The following is a 20,660-nucleotide window of genomic DNA, read 5'->3' on the forward strand; positions in this document are numbered from 1 at the left end:
TGGGACGAGTGCAAGAGTGTGTCACCAGCAAAGGGTCCTAAGCCATCTGTTGTCCCCACTGCTAAGGTCCTGACACACAGTAGGTGCTCAATCAACCTTTGAACAAACCCAGCAGCGCTGGCTACACCCCGAAACCCCGAGGTCAAGGCCGTGCTGGACTGGAAGGAAGCTGGATTTACAACGAAATGAGTGGAATCATGGCCACCAAGGCAGTCACGTCCTGATCCCAGACCCCGTGACTGTGTCACCTTCTGTGGCAGAGGCGACTGCAGGGTGACTGAGGGTCCTGAGCTCTTATCCAATGGCTTGACGTCGTCAGTGGGCCGTGACGAAGGGGAAGAGGGCCGAGTCAGACAGCCTAGACGATGCCTCTCCGTGGGCTTTGAAGATGGAAGAAGGGCCCAGGAGCCAAGGGATGCAGGGCTTCTAGAAGCTGGAAAAGGGGACCAGGTGCTGTGGCTGTCGCCTGTAATGCCAGCTACTTGGGAGATGGAATTGGAGGATTTCAGTTAAAGACCAGGCCAGGTAAAAATTTCAAGACCCCATCTCAGTCAACAGGGTGGGTATGGTAGCACACATCTGTCACCCCAGCTACTCAGGAGGCGAGGGAGGAAGATCTCAGTGCAAGGCCAGCCTAGGGAAAAATGCAGCGGCAAGGGCCAAGGGCACAGCTCAAGTGGTAGGGCACCTGCCTGGCAAGTACGAGACCCTGAGCTCAAATCCCAGTACTGAAAAAAAAAAAAAAGAATTAATTTTTTAAAAAGCTGGAAAAGGGCTCTCACTCGAGTCTCTGGAAAGAGCTTAATGCTGCTCACTCCATGAGGTTAGCCACGCGAGACCCATTTTGGAATTCTGATCTCAAGAATGGTTGTATTAAGCCACTACAATTGTTTTTTTTCTTTTATTATTCATATGTGCATACAAGGCTTGGGTCATTTCTCCCCCCTGCCCCCACCCCCTAAGCCACTACAATTGTAACGATTTGTAAAATCACTTCCACGATGGAAAGAAACCAACACAGGTAGTTGGTCATTTATTCACTCAACAACCACTCAGCAAGGGACAATTTTTCCTGCCCCAGGACTCTGTCATCACTGTGACTTTCCCACGGCTTTGTCTCAGAACCAAGATGGAGAAGAAAAAGAAAGGTCCAAGGGAGAACAATGTGTGTCACCAGGCAAAGGCACAGCTGGCTTTTGTTTTGTTTCTTGCGGTGCGGGGGATGGAACCCAGGGCCTTGCACACGCTGAGCAAGCGCTCTGCCCCTGAGCTGCTTCCCCAGCAGGAAATCCAGTTTTTAAAAAAAGCAGACAGCCAAATTACACTCAATTAAAGGATTCCCCAGCCTCGCTTCTGGCCTGTGATTGTCGGCTGGGATCCGAGACCCCGGTGGTTGGATTGTCTTTTTTTTTTCTTTTCTTACAAACAGCAGAAAAAACTCTCCTGATTCTCAGTGTCAGCAATGAATTTGGATAAAAATGTAAACTCTCAGCTAAGCCAACAGCTCGCAGCTGCCAGCTGGGTTTGGCCCGAGGCTCCGTTCTGAAATCCCAACCTCCGGCAGAGGCTCCTGGGAGCCACCTCCACAGCTGTGGGGCTATCACCCCATCCTGCCCCCCTCACGAGCCCTGGACTCTATGCCTGGCTTCTGGGGAGTCACCAGCAGCCTCCTCTGACTGATGGGAGGCAAGGCCTGGAGGATAGGTCTAGCAGTCAGTCAGCAGGCTTCACCCTCCTTCCAGTGGGAGAGAAACTACCACTGTCTTCCTTTGGGGCCTGGCACACAGAAGGTGCTCAATAAATGCTTGCTGGAGAGCATGACCACCTCCAAGATCACTCCTCCTAGAAGGGTCCGAGGAGACGGTGATGAAGCCGTTACAGCCAGGGAAGAAAACTGCTGCCCTATTTTCTAGATGAGAAAACCGAGGCCCAGCGCTATGCAAGAACTTCTGAAGGGTGTCAGCAAATCTGCGTCCTCCCCAAGGAGGCCACGGCCAGGAACCTCCAAGTCAGCAAGTAACCCTCGGCCCGCAGGACGGCTTTTATAAATAAAGTTTTATTGGGACGGTCGTCCAGAGTCCAGCCTGCGATCTGCACAGCAGTCTTAGGACCGAGGCCACGAGGCCCACGAAGCCTAAAGTAGCCCCTCTGGTTCCTTAGAGGAAAAGCCCCCGGCCCTGACCTGCATGGATTGGAAACAAGGCTGAGTGCCGTGGGCAGCAGCACTGATTCTCTGAGCGCTTAGCAGGGGCCAGGAAGGTAGCCATGTGTTAACAGACTGACCAAATAATCACGGGGACAGAACGGGGTGTGCACAGGTGCTGGAGACTGGGGCTGCCGGGGGTGGGCAGTCAGGGGCTTGGGGGTCAGGGGAAGTTCCAGGACACGTGACGTGTGGCATAACCCCATGTGGTGAGCACAGGGAACAGGCACAGATGAAGGAGACCATGACAGCTCCAAGCACAGAATGCGCCAAGGTCCTGAGGTGGGGACAGATCTAGTCTAAGAGGCCAGATGACCTGGAAAGGTCAGCGTCTCCCAAGGTCAGGACTGGGAGTGACACAGCTATGGCAGCAGTTTGAAAAGGTCGGTCTGTCTGTCAAGCAGTCTGTAGCAGAGAACCCAGGCAGGGGAGGTGTCTGAACTGGGTGGGTGGCGGGTGGCGGGTCGGGGTGGGGGGGACGGCCTCTCTCTGGTGTCATCTCTCTCACACTGTGTCGGCTCCAAGCTGCCACACACCCCTCCAGGCCCCTGGGGACAGCCTTGTCATTGTGGGGGTGGCTCAGGCCTGTGCAGCCCTGGAAGGGACACCGTGCACAGAGACGGAGGGGTGGTGGAGAGCAGGGGCGGGGTCCCCTACTCCCAAGCCCCTTCCCCAAGGCCACTCGCATGATGGCCCAGGACCAAGGTCTGACGCGTCTCTGCTTGGCCATTCAGGACAACCCTGGTCTCCCGGGAGTGGCACCAGCGCTGGGTGTCGGCTGTGAGGGTTCCCTGCAGGAGGAGGCTCTGTGGGACGGCCAGGGGCCAGGGTTGCCTGGCGTGGGGACAGGAAGACAGGCCAGAGCCATCAAAGCAGCCTGCAGTCTCAGGACACACAGCAGCCCTGGGCTGTACGATTTGCTAGTCAATCGATGCTGCCCTTTCACCTGCTCACTGTGCGGCCAGGTGGGCACAGCCAGAGACACCATCACCACTTTGGCTGCAGGGACCCAAGGGACGGACGGCAAGGCAGACTTGGAGACACTCAAAACAGAGCTGGAATCAGGCTTGGGCTTTAGTTCGCTTGTGATCCTGGGTGAAGGCCTTTATTGACTGCTCTGTGCCTCAGTTTCCCTGTCTGTAAAACGCGGCACTAAGCACAGTGACAGTCATGCCACCCAGTGGCGGGACTGCAAGACGCTGCACTGTGGGGAAGGTGTTCTGGTCCCGTGAGCGAGACATCTATTTACTTATCTATAAAGAAACAGATGAGTGGCGTCCTGCTGACACTGAGGCTGCCACCTTCTCGTTATGGCGATGGTTGTGACAGGCAGTGACTCGTTAAAGTCACAGTTGGGCAACGCAAGGCCCAGGTTCTAGGAAGGTCGGCCGATTCCAGCCTCATGCTGTTCCCTGTGCACGGGGAACAGCATCTTCAATCAGCAGAGCCTCGAGGAAGTGGAAAGTCACAAGGCTCTGCGCTCTGCCCCTCCTGTGCCCCGGGGACCCTCCATGCTAGAGAAGCGGGGACGTGGGCAGTAAGGGGTGTGGCTTGTGGGGAGGGGCGCACACGGGTCCCCCGCTTCCGGTGCAAAGTCCTGCCACACCTCAGCTCCTCCAGCTTGCCCTAGTGCCGGTCCCCAGAGCTACCAGGGACACATGTGTCTTCTGGGGCCGCACTGAGAACCAGGCGGGGGGGGGGGAGGGAAGAGCTGGACTGGTGGGAGCTGCTGACCTCCTGGCTTGGGAGGGATGAGGACAGCCCTGTCCCCAGCTGCCTGGAGCCCCAGAGATGACCAGAAGGGCTGCTGAGCTGGACCACAGGTTCCCTGGGTAACTGCCACCCCCAGACCTCCCAGGACCCCCAAGGGTCACACACTTCAGCTTCAGGCTCATGGAGGTCAAGTCTACACCAGACCCTGAGTTAATGTGCTGGGTCCATTTCAGAAATGAATAAACCGAGGCTCAGGCCGAGCACCATGGCTACTTGGGAGACGGATATAGGATTGTGGTCCAGACTGGCCTGGGCATAAAGGGAGACCCCATCTCAAAGACAGCCAACACAAAAAGGGCTGATGGAGCGGCTCAAGTGGTAGAGCACCTGCCTAGCCAGCGTGAGTTCAAACCCCACGTCACCCGAGACAAGCTGGAGTGGTTCTGGTGTGTAACGGGGCTGGGAGATGGCCAAGGCCCCTGGATCAAGCCCCACACAGCCCCCAGATCACAGCTGGCCGCTGTCCCCTTGCTCACACCTCTCACTCACAGGCTGATGGGGCCAGGATGAGTTTGGGCATTGCTGAGCCTCCAGCCAAATGCTAGAGCTCTGTGACACCTTGTTCCCCATGTCTGTGGCCCCCACACAAGTTTCCCCATCCAGCAAATGGCTTTTCCTCCCACAGGGCTCGGGACAAAACTGTAGTCACTGTCTCCTCTCCTTCCTCCCACTGCCGGCCCATCAGCAAGTCCAGTGGCTCTGGGGTCTGGATGCCTCCCGGCCACTGTGTCCACCGGCTGGGTCACCCATGGGAGCCAGCCACCACCTCCTCACTCCTGCCCTGGCTCTGCCTACCACCTAGCCACTTCCCCAGAGCCCCGAGATCCACAGGAATTCCACACTGCCCTGGCACCACCCAGCCCCTGTCCTGCCAAGAGCTGTGCTGCCCCCACCAGGCCAAGGCAGGCTGGACCTCCTGTGTCCACGCATTGTCCCAGGAGTGGAGTTGGCTGCATTCCAGGCTCCCCGGGGCACAGCCCAGAGGACAATGCTTCCTACCACTGTTGAGCTCCAGTGCTGAGCCCATGCAAATTAAGATGCTTCCTCACGGCAAGCCGCTGGTGTGCAGGCAACTGTGCTGTGTCCTTGAAGTTTTCACTCTGGTCTTCTGCAAAAGCCTCATGTGTGCCTGTCTGACCTGCTTTCAGGCTTTCTCACTTCTCATCAGCTACCAAGCAAGAATATGGAAAATCTTAGCCTGGTGTGATGGCACATGTCTGTAATCCCAGCACTCAGGAGGCTGAGGCAGGAGAACCATGAGTTTGGGGCCAGCCTGGGCTACATAGTGAAAGCCTGTCTCAGAACACAAAGGCCAGGCATGGGAGTTCAAGTCTGTAATCCCAGCTACTCATGAGACCAAGGCAGGAAGACTGTGGCTTAAGGCCAGCCTGGGCAAAAATTAGTGAAACCACACACACCTGTGGTCTCAGCAGGGTCACAGTCTGAGGCCGGTCAGGCAAAAGTATGAGACCCTATCCGAAAAACTGAAGAAAAGAGGGCTGCAGTGTGGCTCAGTGGTAGAACACCAGCCTTGCAAGCTCAAGGCTCTGTGTTCAAAACCCAGGGCCACCAAGTAAAATAAAAAGAACGTGAGAGAAGTAGATTTTTTTTTAAGTTCTTTCTCCCGAGTTCACTTAGCAACCAGTTCCAGTGGTTGAAAATTCTGGCTGGACCAAAGTTGCCTCGACTGCAGGCCCTGGTTTCCCTTCTGTGTGGACCAAGACCTCAGAATCCAGGAACCGGGGGCCCGGGCTGGTGGCCGACAGCCGAGGGACCAGGGAGCAGGGCACGATCGGCTCCGCTTACCCGGAGGCCTGTGTCCACCTGGACCTTGGCCTCCCTGCTGTGGCTCTTGCAGGCCACGCTGATCACCAGGCCCAGGAGAGTCCACGCCTTGCTCAGTGTCAGCTCCAGCACAGCCTGGAACCCGGCCCAGGGTGGCCAGTGGAGTCTGTGCGCTGCGAGATCATCTGCCGTGGATGTCCAGCCACGCAAGGCGGAGGGGGAGAGGCTGGAGCGTGGGGTGGGAGGGGAAGGCTTGGCAGGAACCACGAGGCCCCAGGTTCATCCCAGCCACAGTGGGCAAACCAGGAATGACAGGGATGGGACACGGGGGACCTTTCCAGAGTGATGGTCACGTTGGGCGTCTTGAGGGGAACTTGGACTGCACAGTGCACACACCTGTCAAAACTCAGCTGATGGTGCCCTGGGGCTGCATGCATGCTGCTCTAGCTAGGGGACCATGGCCGTGGAGAGGAGGTGCCCGGGTGTCCCAGTCTTACTCCGAATGACACACAGAGGGAGAGGGTGGGGGGGTGGGTGGCTGTGTGGCCAGGGGAGCCGGGAACAGGATGGCACCTGGCACATGGCCTGTGGCCCAGAGGATGGGGTTGTGCACTGCGCAATTCTTCCCGTTCTGCTGGGTGTTTGAGATCTTTGTGTAATTATGTTATGAAAACAGGAAATGCTGGAAGAGGGGAAAGGGCCCAGGACGGGGATGAGGCATGGCCTCGTAGGTCACACGCAAAGTGGGGTAAAGACCAGTCACAGGAAGAGGAGGCAGATGAAGCTCTTGTTAAGCAGGAGTCCCTGTCATTCTAGCACAGGGAGGCAGCGATTGGGAGGACAGCTGTTCAAGCCCAGCCTGAGCACAAAGTTAGTGAGACCCCATCTCAACAAACAAGCTGGGTGTGGTTGTTCAGGCCTGTCGTCCCAGCTATGTGGGAGGCCATAAGAAGGAAGAGCGCATTCAGGCCTGCCCCAAGCAAAAAAGCAAGACTCTATGCAAAAAAAAAAAAAAAAAACCCAAAGAGAAAGGGCTCAAGTGGTAAAGCACCTGCTGAGGCCCTGAGTTCAAACCCCAGAATTGTTCACAGAGAGACAGAGAGCTGCTGAAAAATGCAAGCTAATCAAAATTCAAATGCAGGTAGAAGAGCTGGCAGAGGAAACCAAGGAGATCAGGCCCTGGACAGAACAAAAGACAAAGACGGGACAGAAGAGAAAGAAGAACGAACGTCAAAGCGTCCCAATCCGCACTTCTGACCAGTAGGAGCCGCAGAGCCCAGAGGGGAAGGAAACCATCAAAGAAACCCTACAAGAAAATTACCCAGAGCCAAAGACGGGACCGAACTAGCCCTGCAGCAGAGTGACGTTTCGAGACCCCGGGCTGAGACAGAAGCCGCTAAGATCGGAGGAAAGGGCTGCGTCCAAACAGCGCCGATGCCAGAATTCCCAAAACCCTCGAAACAGCAGCAGAGCGACCGACGCCTTGGAAATCCCGAGGGAAAACGAGTGCACTGTAGGGCGCTGCAGCCCGCAAATCCCTCGGGCAGACCCAGAATGTGTGCACACCACCAAAGACGTCCGCTCAAGCCCCCAACACTTCAAAATGTGTCCTAAGCGGCCATGGGGTCACTGCGGATGTAATTAGTCAAGATGAGGTCACACTGGACTACAGTGGCCCTTCGGTGTCTTTACAAGAAGAGGGGGACGTAGACCAGGATATGCACACCGGGAGGATGACAGGTGACAAGTGGAGTGATGCAACTGTCAGCCAAGGGAAACCAACTGTTGCCGGCCACCTCCAGAAGCTAGGAAGAGACGAGGAAGCCGCCCAGGGCCCTGACGCTAATGAACAGGGGAAATAATTTTTGATCCCTCAAGAGTGAAATCACCGCCCACTCTCGTAAGAGATCTAGGGAGCATTCTGAAGCAGAAAACTCAAGACAGGACAGTATGGTACTGGGCATGGTGACACATTCCTGTAATCCCAGCTCTCTGGGAGGCAGATAGGAGCACTGCTATTTGAGATAAAGGTTAGCAGGAGCCTATCTCAGAAACAAGCCAGGGGCTTGGGGCACGGCTCGTGTAGGAGAGCGCCTGCCTAGCAAGTGCAAGGCCCCGAGTTCAAACCCCAGTACCGCCAGAAACAGGAAGAGAGAGAACAGCGTGATTGTGCTATTTTAAGAGTCGTAACTGAGGACACAGCTAAAAGAATTTGCAACGGTTGCTGTCGTACACAAAACGGCCTAGGAAGCCGCGAGGCACAGACTCCGTCTTCTTCTGAACTTAACCTTTAAAAACACATCCACGAGCAGAGCTCCCCCGCAAAAGAAACCCCAGCCAGCCTCAACGACCGACTCAAACTCGCTCTTAAATTTTGTATTACTTGCATAAAAAAAAATTTAAAATTAATTCAAGAAAAAACTGTAATAAACGTGTTTCGAGTGAGAAAAGGTTTTCCAGGAGGCGCACGGCGGTGCAAAGGCCCTGAGGTGTCTGGGAAAGAGGAAAGAGTTAGTAGTAATGGCAGACGGGGTGGGCAGCTGTCACGTGAGGTAGGACTTCATGGTGGGGAGCTGGCATGGCAGGGCAAGAGGTCGGTGTGACCGCAGTGTGCTGGGTCCCAGCAGGTGGCAGGTCCGGGCCAGCCCTGCACACGAAGGGTGTAGCAGGCAGTGGGGACGTCAGGAGCAAAGGCCCCGAGGTCAGCAACGTGGCCACTGGCCGGATGTGTCCTTCCACCGCAGACCAGCCACTAAGGACAGCTGACCGTTGTGCGGCACCTTCAGGTGCATGCTGCTCCATGCGGAGGCTCGAGCAGTGCGGCCGTGCCCGGCAGTCCCCCGCCTCTCAGCACTTGCAGGACAAGCTGGGGAGGGCCATCCCCGGGAGCCTGTCGGTCATGCTGCTCGGCCTGGAGCATCTGTGGGCTCTCCACTCCAGCCAGGGGACAGCGGGGCCCTTTGTCCTCTAACCAGACCATGAGAAAGTTCAGAAAGGCAAGGTAGGAACGAGCCAAGTGTGGTGCTGCACACCTATAATCCCAGCTACTCAGGAGTTGGAGGTCAGGAGGACTGAGGTTCGAGGCCAGTCCAGACAGAAAGTTAGTGAGACCCTATCTTGACCAATAAGTAGGGTATGCTAACACATGCCTGTCGCCCCAGCCATGCAGATGTAGGTAGGAGGACCACAGTCCAGGCTGGCCCAGGTAAAAGCGTGATATATCACCCAAAAAACTGAGCAAAATGGCTGGCCCCATGGCTCGAACGGTAGAGCGCCTGCTTGGCAAGTGCAAAGCTGCAAGATGAAACCCAAGCTCTGCCAAAAAGAAGTTTCCATCACTGCCCACCCCACCCCGCCTCAAAAGCAGCCCCCCACCCCCGTCCTCACGGCCCTGGGCGATTGCTAATCTATTTTGTGTGCCTCTGGGGCCTGTCTAGACAGTCCCCGTAAAGGACATCACCAGATGGCCTTTCGGAGCTGGCTTCCTCACTCAGGTTTTCAAGGTTCCCCGCGGTGCAGCAAGGAGCAAAGCATCTTTTTTGTGGCTGAGTGATATTCCCTGTGTGGCTAGATCACATTTCGCTTATGGAAAGCAGTTGACAGACACCAGGACTATTTCTTTGGGGTTATCATGAACAACGCTGTACGTGCAAGTACTTTTTTTGATGGCACTGGGGTTTGAACTCAGGGACTCATGATTGCAAGGCGGGCGCTGTACGCTTGGGCCCCTCTGCCAGCCCTGCGGACAGGGTCTGTGGGGACGTGGCTTTGATTTACTTGGGCACATGGCAGTGGAACTGATGGGTTGCAGTGAGCCTGCTTTGGGACATCTCAGGGAACTGCTACCTGGTTTTCCCAAGCAGTCGCCCCATCTCATGACCCCCAACCATGTGTGAGGGCTCCAATTTGTCCACATCGTCATGGACGCTGGTCACTGCCTGTCTTTGTGACGTCAGCCATCCTGGCGGGTCTGCGGCAGCTCACTGTGGCGTTGACTTGCGTTCCCCTGTGACTAATTCTGCTGGTCACCTTTTCGTGCGTTCACTGACTGACTGCAGCTCTCTTCTGAGAAGTGACCACCCAAACCCCGTGACCATTTGTTCTTGCCTTGTGCTTCCTTATTGGTTGGTTGGGGGTTTGGCAGTGCTGGGGTTTGAACTCAGGGCCTCACGCTTGCTAGGTAGGTGCTCTACCACTTCTTCAGCCCCAAGCCCTTCTTGCTGTAGTGATGTTTCAGGTAGGGTCTCTCGCTTTTGCCTGGGGCCAGCCTCAGACTCAGACTCTGATCTGAGAGACATGGGCTCTCACTCACTTTTCCAAACCCTGCTGGCCTTGAACCAAGATTCTCCCAATCTCTGCCTCCCACATAGCTGGGATTACAGGTGTGAACCACCATGCCCAGCTCCTGTCAGCGTCTAAAGCGTAGTCACTCTGACTTTCCAGAACCTAGCACAACACCTGCCACCTGCAGGTCCCATCTCTTCACTAATACCCCCAAGGCCAGATGTCCTCCAGAAAGAAGACATTTTCCTATCTTGGAAGGGCAATATGACACACACCCTGCAATTATCTAAAGAATACCTACTCATCAATAAAAAAAAAAATGAAGCAATGTAATTTTTTTTTTCAAATCACAAACAATACAAAAAAGCAATTCACAGGACTGGAGGTAGAATGCCTGCTTTGCAAGCACAAAGCCCTGAGTCCAAACCTCCGTGCCACAAAAAAAATTCATAGCCAGGCATGGGGCACACGCCTGCAATCCCAGCTTCTCAGGTGGCAGAGGCAGGAGGATCGAGGCTGAAGGCCAGCCCAGGCAAAGGCAGCAAGACCCCATTTCATAGACAAAATACAAACAAAAGGGCCAGAGTGTGGCTCAAGTGGAGTGCTTCCCTGGAATGCTTGAGGGCCCTGAGTTCAAACCCCAGTGCCAGAAAAAATCTTCACAGAAATCACAAGAGCTGTACAATCAAAGAAAGTTCAAATGGTAGACTTCAGTTAAGTCTACTTTACCACAATTAAAATTATAAATAAAAAGCTAAAAAAAAAAAAAACTGAAAAAAACATGCCAAGTTTGTCTGGCAAGGGCGGTCACCTGTTTAGCTGCTCGGTAGCCAAGGTCATCTTTCCTGACTTACTCACAAGAACGCCCAGCAGAACCTCATGGGCTCGTAGCAGCTGCAGGCACACCTGGAAATGTCTCCCAGCCCTCGGGCAATCCTTGGAAAAGGCAAAAAATGCTGAGGCCCCAGGGCCACAGGGCTGGGGACGGGAAAGGAGCACCTTGAGGTCCCATCCCTGCTTCGCATGGATGTCACCAGCCAGGGTGACAGTACCATGAACGCTGGTCACCCACCGAAGCCCGGTCTCGCCCATCTGAGCCGAGACCTCCAGCAGGGCCTAAGGGACAGGTACGGTAACTGCCCTGCCCAGCCCAGTGTGCCTGCCCAATGCCCCCATTGTCCCTGGCACTTCTCCACCCTGGCCACCACTGAGCACCAGCTCCAGGTGCACTGAGCACTGTGCACCACAGTCCATCTGACCGACAGGGACACTGAAGCTTAGAGAAGCCACCGGCCTGTGGCTGGGATCCAGGACACCCCAGCATGATGGAGCCCTGGCTCTCTGAGTCCACGCCCAGGCTCTTCCTGCCAAAAAGCAGTGCTGGAGGACGTCCCCATTCCTGCATCAGGTCCAGAGCTGGGGCGGGTGACTAAGGACAGATGCCCAGGCTGATGATCAGACTGAGCAGGGTACGAATTTTGCCACCCACTTTCACACTGTGTCCTAACTTCTTGAGCCTGTGTCCTCACTGGCTGGTAGGGGGCCAAAAAGGAGCTCAGCTGACCTAAGGCAGGCACTTGGGGTGCCTCTGGGAGGCAAAGGGACAAGCATGGGCTGTGGCCTCAGACCAGAATCCCAGGCCTTGGCTATGTGACTTTGTCTGTCTGAGCTCGGCATGAAAACAGCAGGACAGGTGTCTGCAGAGTGGGGCGTCCCTCTCTGCCCGGCACCCCCAGCTTCTGCAGCCCCCATCCCGACCCACCCAGCTACCCGGGCCTCACGTCACCGCGCAGAGAAGCCCGAGCCCCGCTGCAGGTCAGCAGTTCCCCGGCTGAGGGGTTCAGGGTCAGCCCGGGCCATGAAACACAAGCTCCCCGACAGCCAGGCTCAGCCTCCGGGTCACCTGCGCCTCCTGCCCCTGCGGCCAGAGAAACGGAGTTGTGACATCGGCCACTGGCTGTGGGCAGCTGCCCTCGGCGCAGAGCAGGTGAGACATCAGTGGGCCATCGTCCCCGGTTCCAGGCGGGGAAACTGAGGCCACTCATGTCCATGGCCCAGCCAAGGCCACGTGGGTGGCCACATGCGTACATGGGGGTGGGAACCTGACAGTCCCATGAGGAAAGGGGGAGGCCAGGCTAGTGCCATTTTTATTTGTTGACCATATTTCAGGGCTGGGGTGCAGCTCAGTGGTACAGCGCCTGCCTAGCGTGCAGAAGGCCCTGGGCCTCCCTCCCCAGGACCCACAAGAAAAGAAAGAAAACAGACAGGCATCCCAGCCTCACAGACGCAGAAACCAAGGCCGTGGGAAGTTGGGCAACTTGAGCTGTGGTTCCGTGTCACAGTGACAAAGGGGAAGTGGTGGGGGCGGCAGGCGGGCAGGAGGGGACACTTTGAGCAGCCTGCTGGTGAGCTGGGCCAGGTGCCTCACGTGGCTCCCAGCCACCCCACAGTGCACGAGCTCAGCTCATGTCCACACACCTTCGTGCTCAGCTGGCAGCTGGCGCCTGCTGGGCCTGGCACCCCTGGGCCACCTGAGGGAGAACCAGGCTGAGTAAAAGGAATGGGCTTGGGTTTAGCAGGGCAATGCCCTCAGATTTCAGGGATGTGACTAGAAAGGCCAAGGACTCACGGGGTGCCACACAGGCTTGCAAAACTCCTGGTCAACAGAAGCTACCCTCCCCTCAAGTTTTCTCGGACCTGTGCAGTGCAGGTGCGTAATTTTAAAAACTGGTTGTAGGTCAGGTGTGGTGGTGAACCTCTGTAATCCCTGCTACTCAGGAGGCAGAGATCAGGAAGATCTAGGTGTGAGGCCAGCAGAGGTAAAAAGTTAGCAAAACCCCATCTCAACACATAAGCCAGGTGTGGTTCCACAAGCCTGTCAGCCCAGCTGCACGGGAGGCACAGGGACGAGGGTTGCAGTCAGAGGCTGACCCAGGACAAAACACAAGACTCTGTCTGAAAAGTAATGAAAGCCAAAAGGGCTGGGGTGTGGCTCAAACCCTGGACCACACGAAGAAGGGGGGTTTTGAGATGGTCCCACTGTGCAGCCCAGGCTGGACTTGAATTCATGATCCTCCTGGGTCAGCCCGTGGAGTGCTGGGATTACAAACGTACCATCACACCTGGCTACGTGTCAGGCCTTTAAGGGACACGTGACAACTGTACATATTTAGGGGCCAGGGTTATATGTAAAACACATGACCAACGTGTCACAGCCGGGTCAGGATAACCGGCAAATCCATCACTTTGTTCGTTGGACTGTCAACTAGAATTCCCCGCTGTGCCAGAGGGCACTGGAAGTCACAGCCGGGTGCAGCGATGCCCACCCTTAGCCCCGGCTACTCGGGGCACTTGGGCCAGGGAGTTAAAGGCCAGGCAGGGCAACAGAGTGAGGCCCCGTTTCAAGAATTCAGAAGTGATTCCTCCCATCCCGCTCAGCATCCTCTACACACCGCCGTGTCAGCGTTTAGTCAGTGTTTACTTTTTGTTTTGTGTGTGCGTCGTACTGGAATTTGAACTCAGGGCTTTGCACTTGCTGGGCAGGTGCTCTGCCTCTCGAGCCACACCCCCAGCCCTTTTTGCTTTAGTTCTTTTCAGGTAGGATCTCACACTTTCACCCATGCCAGTCTGGACTGTGATCCTCCTATTTGCGCCTCCTGTGTAGCTGGGACTACAGGTATGCACCGCCACACCAAATTTCTTGTTAAGATAGGATCTTGCTAACTTTTGGTTGGGCTGGCCTGAGCCACCATCCTCCCACCCTCTGCCTCCTGGATAGCTGGGATGACAGACGTGGGCCTGTTTGGTTTTGAGGCAGGGTCTATACTATGTAGCCCAGGTGGCCTTGAATCCGTAATCCTCCTACCTCAGCTTCCCAGGTGTTGGGATTATAGGAATGCACCCCACACCAGGCTACATACTTTTTTCTCAAAATTTTTAGATTCACAGAAAAGTTCAAAGACAGCACAGGGTTCCACCCACCCTGTATCCTGTCCCCGCCTTGACCCCGGTGGCTAGCAGCTGATGTCACCAGGGTGCATGGTGAGAACCAAAATGACACCTCTAGATCTCATTTGGACTTCACTGGTTTTCCCATTAACGTCCTCTTCCTGTCCCACCCCAGCAGGGCCCACTGCACCAGGCTGCCCAGCCTCCCTGGCCTCCAGTGGCCAGCGACGGTTCTTAGTCCTTCACTCTTTGTCATGCAGGGTGCATTTTTTTTACAGATTGAATTGTATCCAATACTTAGAAATCAGAAGCCAGGGTGCCGGTGGCTCATGCCTGTAATCCTAGCCACGTGAAGGCTGAGACTGGGAGGACTGTAGTTTGAGGCCTTACCCATAGCCCTTTGGTGCTCTGGGTCATTTTTTAGATAGAGTCTGGTGTTCTCCTCTCTCCATTCACCACTGGCCTCAGACTGGGACCCTCCCACCTACACCTCCCTCAAAGCAGGAATCACAAGCATGCTCCACCATGCTTGGCTTATGAGTTGAAAGGGAGTCTCACTAACTTTTTGCCCAGGCTGGCCTCTAAGCATGATCCTCCTGATCTCTACCTCCCAGGTAGCTGGGATTACAGGCGTAATCCCACACCCCGTACATGGCTTTATTTTTAGTAGCAAAACACTGGCAGCAACTCAAACACTGAGCAGTCTATCAACTCCTGAATGAATAAATTATAGTCCAGCCGTACAGTAGAGTGTACTCAGCAGTGAAAAGAAACTCATCAGCATACCTTACAAAATGGATGAATCCCAAAATAATTAAGATGAAAGACACAGAGTTAAAAAAAAAAAAGCACATGCTTTAAAAACAGACACACACGTGTTGAATGATGCAATTTATGTAACGTTCTAGAAAACGCAAAGTAATCTATAGTGACAGAAAGCCCTGCAGTAGAGCTGGGTGTAGCAGATAACACCTGTAATCCCAGCATTCAGGAGGCTGAGGCAAGAGGATTGCAAGTTTAAGGCCAGTCTGGGCTACATAGCAAGACCCTGTCTTTAAAGCAAATACAAGGCCAGGTGCTGTAGCTCGTGCCTGTAATCTTAGCTACTTGGGAGGCAGAGGTCAGGAGGACTGACAGGCCAGACCAGGCATAAAGTTTGTGAGACCCCATCCCAATCGATAAAGGCTTGGGACAGTGAAGCACACCCGTCATATGTGGGAGGAGGCACACATAGGAAGATCAAGATCCAGGATGGGGGCTGGTGGAGTGGCTCAAGCAGTAAGAACACCTGCCTAGCAAGTGTGAGGCCCTGAGTTCAAACCCCAGTGCTGCCAAAAAAAGTTTTTTTTAAAAACCAAGCAAGCCAAAGTCTCTCGGTAACTCCTGGGGACAGTGCAGGGCAGGAGGAAGGATTGTGGAGAGCACCTGGGTCAGAATTTACCAGACTGTCGCTGCAGGTGTCAGCGGTGTACCGTGTGCGTGCGGTTAAACGTCAACACGCTCTCTTAAAACCAGAACCGGCTGATGCCCGGGGATGTTACTCGGTGGCTACCTCGGTGGGAGTCGGGGGTAATTAACTAGGAGAGGAGGCAGAGGGACCTGGCGTCTGACGATGACCAGGTGCTGGCCACATGGCGTGTGGAGATGGGGACTCGTGTCCTGCTGTGTACTTGGGCGTGGTGACTTCCCTGGGTGTAGGTTATACTTTTCCAACAACTTTTGACATAAGGCAGCTAACAGCTGACCACTCAGCAGTGGCCAGTGACATGGCCCTGTGAGGACAGGCAGCCAGATCCCCTGGCCCCTGAGGCTCAGCTGTAAAGGCTGGAGCCGGCATCTGAGGCGGTCACAAGGTCAGGTGTGTGTGTGCCCAGCAGAGCATCATGGCCATGTCCCTTACCTTCTGCCGCAGTTCTCTCATCTTTCTAGATCTTTCCCCTGGACACGCAGGCCTGGCTGGGCCTGGCCCTGGCCCTGGCCCTGGCCCTGGGGGTTTCTCTGGCTGGGCCTCTCTGTCCTTTTCTTGCCCCCAGAATGACTTCAGGCCAAGCAGCCTGGGAACCATCTCCTCAGTGTTTTCCAGCCGGAGCCCCAGCTGGGAAAGGACCTCGGGCGCTCGGGGATAGGTGGTTTAGTCACAAGCCACATGAGCCGTAGGTCTGGGACTTGAATGAGGGCCAGAAGCCTTGAGATGGGAACTCTGGGCTCCCCAGGGCCACTGGGCTCAGGTAACAGCCACAACCTTGAAAATCCATCAAGTGCAGTACTCAGTGGACAGGTGCCACCGGCAAGAACTCCTACAGATTCTTTAAGGCCTGGTTTAAAAGCCACCCCCTCTAGGAAGCCCTCCGTGAGTCCAAATCACTCCCTTCCTGCGTCCCCCACACCCCAGGCCAAATGTGCTACACCACACAGCCTCAATCCCTGTCACATGTGCGTCTTCTTTGCAAGACCCCTGAGAGCCCTGATGAGTACGGGGGCTTGTGGTCATGCACTGGGCACCTAAGAGTCTGGATGGTTCCCCAAATATGAAGTCTGAATGAATGAAACCTTCCCATGTCCCTCCTTCCCTCTGCCTGCCCATCCTCGCCCATCCTGCCCCTCTTCCACCTTTGCTTGCTCTGCCCTTGTTGTCCCTCCTCCTTTCCTTCCACCCACCCACCACCTGCTTCCCTTCCTTCCTTCGCCTTCCATCCAGGCTCTGGAGGCATCTGGAGAGAATCCACAGAGAAGGAGGCCGCAGTCTGGATGACCAGCCTGTCCTCCCACCGCGGGGCTAGGACAGCACGGAGCACCGCCACAGACTCTGGGGTGCGGAGGGAGGAGCTGGTGGGACCCAGGGCATCAGACACAGGGACACAGACCTGTGCTATCCTCCCCCTCACTGGTGCCACAGTCCACTCCCACATGACAGCCAGGCACCGATATCACATGTCACTCCCTATCCTGACATCCTTCTGTGACCTCCCTGCCCACAGCTGGCCATTCTCCTCGATCCCCCCTCCATGTAGTCCCCCTCCCGGGACTGGGCAGCAACTGCTCCCCCGGGAAGGCGCTCGCCTCAGAAGCACAATGCACATGCTTGGCCTCCCCTCCCTGTCGTGCTGTGGCAGTTGCCACCCTCTTACCCTGGCTCCGCTCATTTATCACGCCTCCCTCCCCGGGCTGTGAGCCCAGGACAGGGACCACGTCTCTCCAGTGCAGTCTCAGGTTTCTACAGCACAGTGCCAGGTACAACACCAGGTAGAGGGTGGATTCTCATGCAATGGTTAGCGGGAGGATGGATGGTGGGTAAATGTGGGTGAGAGGATGGATGGATGGATGAGTGGGTGGGTAGATGGATTGGAGGATGGATGGATAGAGGGACTGGAGGATGGATGGATGGATGGATGGATGGAGCGAGGGATTGGAGGATGGATGGATGGATGGAGGGATTGGAGGATGGATGGATGGAGGGATGGAAGGAGGGACTGGAGGATGGATGGATGGATGGATGGAGGGACTGGAGGATGGATGGATGGATGGAGGGAGGGATTGGAGGATGGATGGATGGATGGGTGGATGGATTGGAGGATGGATGGATGGATGGATGGAGGGATGGAGGGATTGGAGGATGGATGGATGGATGGGTGGATGGAGGGATTGGAGGATGGATGGATGGATGGGTGGAGGGATTGGAGGATGGATGGATGGATGGATGGAGGGATGGAGGGACTGGAGGATGGATGGATGGATGGATGGATGGAGGGATTGGAGGATGGATGGATGGATGGGTGGAGGGATTGGAGGATGGATGGATGGATAGATGGAGGGATGGAGGAATTGGAGGATGGATGGATGGATGGGTGGATGGATGGATGGATGGATGGATAAATGGATGGATGAGAGGATGGATGGATGGACAGACAGGTCAGTGAGAGGGAGTAAGGATAGATGGGTGGGTGTAAGGTAGACAGAGACAGATGGGAAGGTGGGAGTATCAGTTGATGGGTGGAGGATAGAAAGATGGATGGAGGGCTTAGATGGGTAGACATAGATGGATAGACAGACCTATGGATGCATCTATGATTAGGTGGGTGGACAAAGGAGTGGCAAAGTGAGTGGGTAGATGTATGTAAAATGTAGAACAAGGGACAGGAGAAGTGGCTCAAGTGGCATAGCATCTGCTTTGCAAGAGCGAGGTTCTCAGTTCAAACTCCAGTCCCAATTAAAACAGAAGATGATGATGATGTAGAACACAGAGGCAGAGGACAGAGGGGCAGACAGATGGGTGGATGTGATCATTTCGGCTCCCCGTCTAGGACAGGCCTCCTTTCCTCCAGCATGGACGGTCAGGTTAACCATGGCACAATGGGGGAGGAAGGAGGTGGCAGAGAAGAGGAGGGTCCTCTCCAGATTGGCCCCCAGGCTGCCAGACTCTAAGAGGAGAAAGGACCAGTGGGGCGGCCACTGAGGAGTGACCTGAGACAGGACCAGACCCATGACAGTCCCCAGCCATGAAAGACAGTTGTGAGCCTTATCTGGGGCAGAGGGAGGGCAGGATGGGAAGGGCCACATGTCACCCCTGCACCTGCTGAAGCAAGGCAGGCACCCAGAGTGACTGAGGTGGCATAGGGACACCAGCCACAGATCGTTCCTTTCTGATTCCACGCTTAATTACAACAATGACACGGGCAGTCCATGATGCTAATCTGATCTCTTTCTTCACACAGGGAAAAGCAATTCACAGTCCCAGCAGGAAGGTGACAGACTGCAGGAGAATTTAACAACAGCATTTCATGGTCCTGCTATTTCCTTTTAGGATTCCCTTCTTTACTGAACAGTAAACAGATTTTTTTCTTAATGTGGTGAGCGCAACTTTTCTTTTTAAAATAAGGATAAGAGCCAGGCATGATAGGACACACCTGTCATCCCAGCCCTGGAAGGATCAAGAGTTGGAGGCTAGCCTGAGCAACATAGCCAGACCCTGTCTCAAAGATAGATAGATAGATAGATAGATAGATAGACAGACAGACAAAATAAATTTCAAAGATCCAGTTGAGAGAAAAGATGGCCCTAAGTCCAAGTGGCTGATGCTTGGTTCTTTTTGACTTCTCCCCAAAGTGGCAGGTGCTGTGGACCACATACATCAAGCAGGTGACCTGTATTTGGCCCCTGGGGAAGAACCTGACCCAGAAGTTGAGCTCGGGGCTCTGCACACCTCTGGGGCCCCTGAGCAGGACGGGGCCAGGATACACCTGCCTGAGCGGAAGGTGACGGCCGAGCAGGTTGAGTGTTTCCGGGGTTCCGAGGGACCCCCCACTGAGCACGTCCTCCGGGAGGGCGTCCTGGAGCGCACATTCCATGGGGTCATCCGTCTCCAGCAGCCGCTGAAGGTGACGCCACACAAAAGAGGCCACTGCAGGGGGGTGGCAGCAGTGGACGTGGGGCTGTGAGCCGTGGGCCTGGATCTGGTCCAGCCCAGAGAAAAAGGCCTCGGTCAGCCCAGGTTGACACCAGACCACATGGCAGCCTCCCAGGAGCCTCAGACAAACTTTCCAGAAGGGAAAGGACCCTGGCATGAGACTCAGACCCAAGGCTAAGTCCCGGTTCACTGTGTGACCTCAGGACAGTCACCCCACCTCGCTGGGCGTCAGTTTCCTCACCTGTAAAATGAAGTCACAGTTCATCTCATAGCTGTTTCCAGAACACAGCCAGGACCTAAAGGCTGTTATCTTTCAGGTGGACGAGGGGTGCAATTCACTCTGGAGACCTGTGAGGGTCCCTGGAGGTATAAGACGAAACCAGAACAAGTGCAGAGGGGACTATTAGGGTCTAGCAGAAGAAGGAAGCTTCTAGAACAGCCCACCACTGAACAGGGCTGACTTTTGAGGAACAAGGTACCCACCTTCTGGGCATGGTGGCTCATGCCTGTAATCCCAGCACTCGGGAGGCTGAGACAGGAGGATCAAGACCTTGAGGCCAGCCTTGGCTACATAGAGAGGCCCCATCTCGAACAAAACAAGATCAAACAAGACACCTACTTAACAAACAGCCTGGTGCCCACGGCCCTTGACTGGCACCCTGGGTGGGGGGACGTGGGCTTAGCAGTGCCCTGATGGAGCTCAGAACAAAACCCCCACCCCCCTTCACCACCCCCAGGTCTGGAACCTGGCCGCATCATCTAAGAGCACCCCTTTTTAAGAAGGTAGCAGCACTGCATTGGACTTCTCTTTTTTTGGGGTGCTGACAGGGGAACCCAGGACCTTATGCATGCAGGCTAGCGCTGTGCCCCCAAGTCACACCCAAGCTCCTACCTGAGACTTTTCTGTGCAAAAGTCATGTCCTTTGCATCTCCACCCCACTTAGGGAGAATCACGCTAAAGGCAGAAGACACAGGGCCTAGGGGGACGGCCCAAGACCAGAAAATCTAGCTGAGCATGGTGGCTTATCTTTAGGATCAATACCTGTGTTCCCTGCTTAAGGGGAGCTCACTGCTGGGCACTGGTGCTCATACCTGTAATCCTAGCTACTTTGGAGGCTGGATCAGGATCACCAAGGTTCAAGATCAACCCAGGCAAACAGCTCACGAGACCCCTCTCTCCATCTCCAAAATAACCACAGCAAAATGGGCTGGAGGTGTGGCTCGAGCGGTCACCTGCTTTGTGATAATGAAGCCCTGAGTTCA

At 55.1% G+C, this 20,660-nt stretch overlaps 1 protein-coding gene across 1 annotated transcript in view; it reads right to left on the reverse strand.

Moving 5' to 3' along the window:
• The window catches only part of LOC109688732 (uncharacterized), a 75,338-nt gene that overhangs the window by 28,367 nt on the left and 26,311 nt on the right, over nucleotides 1-20,660 (reverse strand). Inside the window, 18 exon segments of the mRNA XM_074060259.1 lie at nucleotides 249-380; nucleotides 2,712-2,809; nucleotides 2,883-3,037; nucleotides 3,118-3,236; nucleotides 5,783-5,987; nucleotides 8,309-8,408; nucleotides 8,484-8,627; nucleotides 10,900-11,161; nucleotides 11,340-11,474; nucleotides 11,575-11,633; nucleotides 11,903-11,963; nucleotides 12,435-12,502; nucleotides 12,505-12,592; nucleotides 15,894-16,108; nucleotides 16,656-16,819; nucleotides 18,258-18,411; nucleotides 19,235-19,287; nucleotides 19,289-19,391. Coding sequence (XP_073916360.1) covers nucleotides 249-380; nucleotides 2,712-2,809; nucleotides 2,883-3,037; nucleotides 3,118-3,236; nucleotides 5,783-5,987; nucleotides 8,309-8,408; nucleotides 8,484-8,627; nucleotides 10,900-11,161; nucleotides 11,340-11,474; nucleotides 11,575-11,633; nucleotides 11,903-11,963; nucleotides 12,435-12,502; nucleotides 12,505-12,592; nucleotides 15,894-16,108; nucleotides 16,656-16,819; nucleotides 18,258-18,411; nucleotides 19,235-19,287; nucleotides 19,289-19,391 — 2,315 coding nt within the window.

The sequence above is a fragment of the Castor canadensis genome, chromosome 17 (assembly GCF_047511655.1).
Source record: "Castor canadensis chromosome 17, mCasCan1.hap1v2, whole genome shotgun sequence".
Classification (NCBI taxonomy): domain Eukaryota; kingdom Metazoa; phylum Chordata; class Mammalia; order Rodentia; family Castoridae; genus Castor; species Castor canadensis.